This window comes from Aspergillus costaricaensis, assembly GCF_003184835.1.
Source record: "Aspergillus costaricaensis CBS 115574 unplaced genomic scaffold BO79scaffold_21, whole genome shotgun sequence".
Lineage (NCBI taxonomy): Eukaryota > Fungi > Ascomycota > Eurotiomycetes > Eurotiales > Aspergillaceae > Aspergillus > Aspergillus costaricensis.
This window is the reverse complement of record NW_020291821.1, coordinates 683,230-690,046: the sequence shown is the minus strand read 5'-3', so window position 1 is coordinate 690,046 and position 6,817 is coordinate 683,230. Positions and strand designations below refer to the sequence as shown.

Genomic DNA, 6,817 nt, shown 5'->3' with positions numbered 1-6,817 from the left:
AAGGGGAGCTGTTTTGGTGGCTGTCTTTAACTGGGAACTCGTTCAAATGTCGTATGAGCCACTCGTAGACATGGTGGATGATTATAACTTCAGTAAGGTAGTGTCGGCGTGGTTAATCTGATTACTAGGACAGTTAATGCAGCCATAAGAAGAACTTATCTAGAGAGACACCTACACAAAATCGGGGCGGGCATCGGAAGTCCCAGAGTAGCATTTTCCCTGGCCCTGCGTGATGATTTATCCTTCCCAGTCCTGTGATCCAACTAGGCCAGCAAAAAGCATGCTGGGTGATCGTCAGGGCATTAGCCGGAGAAAGCTGGTGTCGGCGGCTCAGGGACCAGCTGTTGGTCGATTAACGGTTGCAATTTGGACCGCATTGCTTCAGCTCGTTGTCGTCTGTTGTCAACTGAGCGACAGGCCGAGCGTGGATGATTTGATTGTGGCTTTTTGTTTTTACGGTGCTTGCTCCACAGTCTTTGAACAGCTCAAATCCCAAGGAACTTCTTGTGGGCATTCGCCCGCATCTGTTGCATCAAGGTCTACATCGAGTAGTTCTTGACGCCTGGCTTGTCCAAAAATAGCTATTATCTGGGTGGAATGGTAAGTCCCTGGGAGCTTCAGCTGTTGTGACACCGTCCATGTAAAAACCACCACAAGTAGTGAGTGCCTCCTCTGGCTTTTCCAGAAGCATGTCGCCAAGTGCCAGCGGCCAATCCTTCGAAGTCATATACCGGTCCAAGAATTGTCTACATCAGATCCACCGCATACTAACAGAGATCGAACAAGTCCAAAAAAAGTGGTTCAAGAGCGCATTGGAACAACAGTAATAAAGAGCTTGGCAATGGTCATCTCGAAAGGGATGGCGTTGCCACATCATGCATCTCAAAATACCAAAAATAGGGAGCATCGGGTTTCAAGTGCCTGTGTCACTTTGAAATTCCAGGGCAACATCGTGACCACCGGGGAACTCGCAAAGTCGTTGGCCCGATATACCACGCCATGGTTATTGACGGAGCGCCGCAACTCAAAGATTGGATGCAATGCGTAACTGTCTGATTTCCGAAGCCACATAGCGGCCACATTCTCGTCCAACTAGAGTGCGACTGGACAACCGTTGCGGTCTTCCAATACTCTTTTCGTGATCCAGCATATTTCCGTACTGCCACCCAGAACAGCAAGAGCACAATTACTTGCTCCACTCGCAATCGCTGTGGTTTCAAAATGTCGCACTTGGTTCAGAATAGTAGGATACGTAGGCATGGCTGCCAGAGTGTAGGGAAGCTAAAGTGATAAGAACGGGGCATGAGGAGGGAAGAGAAGAAGAAAATACATGGCCTGACTTCCAACCGGGATACAACATAAACTTTCTCTTACGAGCATTATCATCCACATGTGCAAGACGTTATAAACCCCTTGGGACGGCAACATGTAAAAGATGTGGCATATCGTTGGATATGAGTTTCTATGGGCTGTCAGTCCCAACAAAGCCACTGGCAGGGAGGGTAGACTGACTGTTCGATACATGGCAAATCCAGTATCCTTGCGTGGTCCATAAGACTACCACGCTAAATGCAGATGACAGACACAAATTTGACGGTACTTTCCCCCCAATATTAGTAGGCCTGCGGGAAAGCAAAGTGGTTGCCTGTATCATCATCTTCGAAGAAACCAGTTCCCTATCGTTATATCCTCCTCCGTCCCATCCGAACTGCATGTCCTCTTCTTATGTTGCCTGTTAAGAGTATCGCAGCCCCAATGGCAACAGTCGTTCCGGTTTTGTTTGGTATCGTTCTAGGAAGTGATTCGAGATCACGTAGCAAGGGCCCGCAGACTCTCAGCTTCGTCTTGTGTCGCAGGTGGTTCCAGAGCGATAGTCTCCATTGGGTCGAACCGCCCACACAGAGGCACCGACAGGATTATCAAGCGGAGACGATACTCCGGAGGGGACCATTGTGCTGTAAATAGCAGTTTTCTCCCGATGCCGATCAAGATCTCCACAAACATCCAAGCAAGCTATCGGACTCTGCGGTCTCAGTGAAATTTCCCCACAGCATCATGTTCCAGCCTTACATCTGCACCATACTTCTGCTTTCTGAATTGAAATTTTCATTACCTCAGTCCTGGTCCAGCAGCTATAGAGGCGACAGTTGTGGTCGATGAGAAGTTTCCCGTGCCATCTGAAGCTTTTTGTGTGGCACCGAAGTTTACTCCGACTGCTCCTCCGCTGTACGGAGACAAATTTATTGTTGCAGCTATTGAGAATGTACTCAAATGGGGTGATATACAATTCACAGTACGATGTTCACCTGGGTAACACGATCAGTAGAGGTTCTTTAGAAGGTGGGAGAGAAAGGATAGGAACATGACACGTACTGGATCAATACTGTCCCCATAACCTTTTCGGGCTTGATCTTGCCTATCATCAGACGCCGAAACGTTGCAAAGTCCTTCGGCTTTTGATGACCCTGAAAATAGGCTCTTGAGGAGGTAGAGTCCCTCCGGGGTATAGCTCGCTGAGCCACGAAAGGCCATATTGATGAATACTCTCATCAGGCTGAGGTAAATCACTTAAGATGCGCTCTGCTGAATTGGTAGCATTCATATTGAGTCTAAGCATACTCGTATTATTTTCGGCAGTTTGGTTTGCTGTACTTTGGATTCTCGAAGCTGAAGATTGGGCGACGAGACCCTTTGTCTCGATAGGTCGAGCGATAAAGCAAAAGATATACCAAACGAAGGCCACGTCGAATCTTGTTTTCGTTTATCTTTCAAGAGAACCAGCACCCCGGGTGTACGGTACAGTGAAAAGAAGTGATGCCTTGTAGAAGAACTGTGCATGATCACCTGCGCTCGTACGCGGGGTTGGCGACCTTGTGGAGTCTAAGAATGGATATTGTTCCAGCTCTCGAAACTCAGAGTGGTTCTCTGCCGCTGGAGACCGTAGAGCTTGCAAACCGACGTTCAGGGCAGGCACGATAAGCGAGCTTCATTTCCAGGGTGGTGGTGGCTCGGGGTTCGCCAACTCCGTAGTCGGTTTCGATGGTATACATGCGTGCCATAATGTAGTCAAGGCCACATGCATGAGTACCCAGGTTTCTTCAGGTCCATGTCCGACACTCGATTACACCCCGAGATGGTCGACTTGACGCTCTCTCCGGATAGAAAGTTGAGAAATCAGAAAGGCTCGAGGTTTATCGAGCAAGTCATTTGATGTCAGCTGGAATATGATGAGGGGCGATGTCAACGGTGACAATGAGTCTGAGGTGCAAAATCACAAGCCAGCTCAGAAGCCTGTTGTATATATCAATTGTAAGTTGTGGGTGTATAAAGAGAGACTATTGCTGGTCAAGCGTATATATAAGGAGCTACCAAAGGAAAAGAAAAGGCATGCGCGTCAGATGATAGATGGAAGCGAGTACGCTCCCCATATGTAGGCAGATTCAGAGAGGAAAGATTACGCTACTCAAAGCAATCTCCTGATGACTGCTTCCATTTATCTGGTAGCACAGGGTAGCATTCCTTGCCACCCAACACAAGCAGAGGTCCAAATAGTGGCTTGATGCGGCACCCGTTTGCGATGGAGACTCTTCCATCCATGTCCAACGATCAGGCCTTCCTACATCTCGGACGCGTATACTTCAGCCCAATCATCATTTACAATCGCGCCAAATGATTCCCCCCATCGATGGGAATCACAGCTCCATTCATGTGGCTTGCTGCCCGACTGGCCAGAAACACGACCAAGCCCGCAATATCCTCCTTCCTGCCCAGCCTTCCGTTTGGTGACTTCCGTTCTAGATCCTCCAGTCCTCCCTTGATCTTGATCAGGCCATTGGCCATCTTGGACGGGAAGAATCCTGGCGCAATGGCATTACACAGGATGTGTCGGGGCCCCAAATCAACGGCCAAGTTCCGGACGAGATGCATCACAGCTGCCTTGGAGGCAGAGTAACTGAAGGTTGCACTGGGGCCTAGACTGCCCAGTGTAATGCCTGCAGTCGAGCCAGTTACGATAACGCGCGACGGGTCATCTTGGGTGGCCCGTGCCGTCAGCAGGGGAGTGAATTTCTGGATGGTGTAGAAGACGCTCTTCACATTCAGGTCCATGACCTTGCTAAACTTGTCCTCTGGGTATGTATCAAACTTCTCGCCCCATGTTGCACCGGCGTTGGCGAAGAGGATGTCAAGATGGGAGGTCGTCTTAGAGACCTCTGCGACGAGCCGGTCTAGCTCCTCCATATTAGAGTTGTCGGCGGGGACAGCGATGGCGGTGGCGTGCGGGGGTTTGTTGGGGAGCGCATTTAGGGCCGCAACGGCTTCGGCGCAGGCAGACGCCTTGCGCGAGGTGATGTAGACCTTGGAACAGCCCGATTGGAGGAGACTAGATCAATTGGTAAGATCCTGGTTCATTCTGGGGCGATTGCTTCTGTCCTACCCACTGGCAGTGTGCAGACCTAGACCGCGAGAGCCTCCAGTGACGAGGGCAACCTTTCCCTCCAAGGAGAAGATGGTGGGGAAATTGTCCAGTTGGACCTGTTCAGAGGCTGACATGATGGATGAATGACGGTGGATGTGGGAGTTATGACGAGGACAGAGTGAGACGAGGCTACAGAAGTTATGTATTGACTCTGATCAGCTCGACTTTTTGGTTGCCGACCAGCATCCGAGGCTGTAACATCTCAACCCCGCACGGTATGTGACAGTTGGCCACTACGCATATTTTACCACCTTACTCCTTGTAGATTTTTGTCTAGCTGCTCCTGGTTAGTCTGGAATTGAAGCAAGTATGGGTGATGGGGGGATGATGATTGGCCAGTGCAGATACCATACAACTAAGTAGTACTTCATTCAGATGGATGGAAGTGAAAGCCGACCTCCAGTCCATTTCCTCAGGGACTCCCTCGGAATTGTCTATTATGTATTGCTCAGCGAAGATCGCCCAAAGAGGGCGAATCTTCTGTGATATCATTCAATGCATCCCACTCTCTCTGTTCACAGCCAATGATGGGGATCAAAACTTGCTCAATCGTGCGCAGCAAGGTCCCCATCTGGACACATCCCCCACTCCTCGGATTGGTGGGAGAAGAGTACCTTGTAGGATGACAATGCCCTCAAAATGTCGTGATGGTTGAACTACCCCTCTTCCATCCTTCTCTCTTGGTTCATCTATCTTCCCCCCTTTCTCCCTTCATCAACATCACCATCATCTCAATCTATCCAACAGCTACACAGCATAGCTCACCAAACGTATCAAAATGACTTCAAAATACACCCTCCCAGACCTCCCCTACGACTACGATGTAAGCCCTCTCCTCTCCCTCCCTCCCCATCAAACTCATCTCATATCAACAATAGGCCCTCGAACCCATCATCTCGAAACAAATCATGGAACTCCACCACAAAAAGCACCATCAAACCTACGTGAACAACCTCAACGCCGCCCTCGCCTCTCAAGCCTCCGCTCTCGACAGCAACGACATCACCCAGCTCATCAGCATCCAGCAGAAGCTCAAGTTCAACGGCGGCGGCCACATCAACCACTCGCTGTTCTGGAAGAACTTGGCTCGCTACGACTCCCCAGCCACTAAGCTGGAGCAATCCGCCCCGACCCTCAAAGACGCTATTGAGAAGCAGTGGGGATCAGTCAAGAACTTCACAGATGCGTTTGAGGCGGTACTGTTGGGCATCCAGGGCAGTGGATGGGGCTGGCTGGTGAGTTCGGGGAAGAAGGGATTCCTCGAGATTGTCACGACGAAGGATCAGGATCCGGTGACGGGGCCGATTCCGGTGTTTGGGGTGGATATGTGGGAGCATGCTTATTATTTGCAGGTGAGGACCCCTTTCCACTTTACTTGCGTTGGGTGATGCTAATGTAATGGTGGTGTGGTGTAGTACCTGAACAACAAGGCTTCCTATGTGCAGAACATCTGGAAGGTGATTAACTGGGAAGAAGCAGAGCATCGGTATCTGAATGGTACGGACGAACTGGGTACGTTGAAGCTGTAGTTAGCCTCTTTCTCTCTGTGTATCTATCTACCATCAGACTGTCGATAACAGCCACATACATGATTGATTGAAAGATTTATTCCTTCTCTTCTATTCCATATCTCTATAATCACCATATAAGGCACAACAATACAGAACAAATCAATCATACCCCACCACCCCCCTCCCCATATCCACAACCCCAGTCCCAATCCCATCCCCAACACCACCACCATCCAACCCAACCCCAACCCTCACACACCTCCCCACAATCCCCCTCCCAGAGACCCCCAACTCCAACCTCTCCGGCAAGGTAACCTCAAATTCCTCACCCCCACCACCACCTTGCATCTTCATCATCGGTAACCGGAAATAATGTAACGGGGGAGATGTATTCTCCACCGTGAGATCTCCGTACTTCCTACACCACAAGATTAGTAACTATTCACAGAGATAGAGCTAATAGAAGGCATAGGATAGGATATGCATACTCAATCCGCATATACACCGCCGCACTCTCCTGGAATGATCTGCGAGTGAGAGGATCGGGGATGCGGAAGAGGGCTTTTGTTGTTATTCTCGATTCTTTCCCTGTTTGGGTATCTGACGCTGGGTGTGTGGTGTTTTTGAAGAAGAGGTAGTATGATGGGTTTGTTGTTGGTGATGTGGAGTCATTTGAGGATGATGATGAAGACGAAGAGGGCGGTGATGATGAACTTGAGGCTGATGATGATGAAGGGAAGATAACAGCAATGAGAGAGCCAGAGCTTGGGCGGGAGGGGCCGCACATCTTCAGTGTCCTTTTTCCTTATGTGTATTCTTTGGGGATTTG

At 49.7% G+C, this 6,817-nt stretch overlaps 3 protein-coding genes across 3 annotated transcripts; 1 reads left to right on the top strand and 2 right to left on the bottom strand.

Moving 5' to 3' along the window:
- Positions 1-3,407: 3,407 nt before the first annotated feature.
- BO79DRAFT_209874 (oxidoreductase, short-chain dehydrogenase/reductase family) lies at positions 3,408-4,569 on the bottom strand. The gene is made up of 2 exons (XM_025682691.1): positions 4,436-4,569; positions 3,408-4,381 (listed from the first exon to the last, which is right to left on the bottom strand). Exons 1-2 carry the CDS (start codon positions 4,549-4,551, stop codon positions 3,655-3,657), a joined length of 843 nt encoding a protein of 280 aa, XP_025538333.1. The 5' UTR covers positions 4,552-4,569; the 3' UTR covers positions 3,408-3,654.
- Positions 4,570-5,255: 686 nt separating this feature from the next.
- Positions 5,256-6,009, top strand: BO79DRAFT_269369 (superoxide dismutase; the record flags this gene model as incomplete). Its single annotated transcript, XM_025687190.1, has 3 exons — positions 5,256-5,300; positions 5,356-5,829; positions 5,893-6,009. 3 exons carry the CDS (start codon positions 5,256-5,258, stop codon positions 6,004-6,006), a joined length of 633 nt encoding a protein of 210 aa, XP_025538332.1.
- Positions 6,010-6,096: 87 nt separating this feature from the next.
- On the bottom strand, positions 6,097-6,775 carry BO79DRAFT_269368 (uncharacterized protein; the record flags this gene model as incomplete). Its single annotated transcript, XM_025687189.1, has 3 exons — positions 6,097-6,109; positions 6,248-6,406; positions 6,477-6,775. The coding sequence occupies 3 exons, from the start codon at positions 6,773-6,775 to the stop codon at positions 6,097-6,099; spliced, it is 471 nt and encodes a 156-aa protein (XP_025538331.1).
- Positions 6,776-6,817: the final 42 nt, after the last annotated feature.

Coding starts and splice junctions, on each gene's coding strand:
- BO79DRAFT_209874 (XM_025682691.1), bottom strand. CDS start 4,551: ATGTCAGCCTCTGAACAGGTCCAACTGGACAATTTCCCCACCATCTTC. Junction 4,382..4,435: donor GGTCTGCACACTGCCAGTGG/GTAGGACAGAAG, acceptor CAATTGATCTAG/TCTCCTCCAATCGGGCTGTT.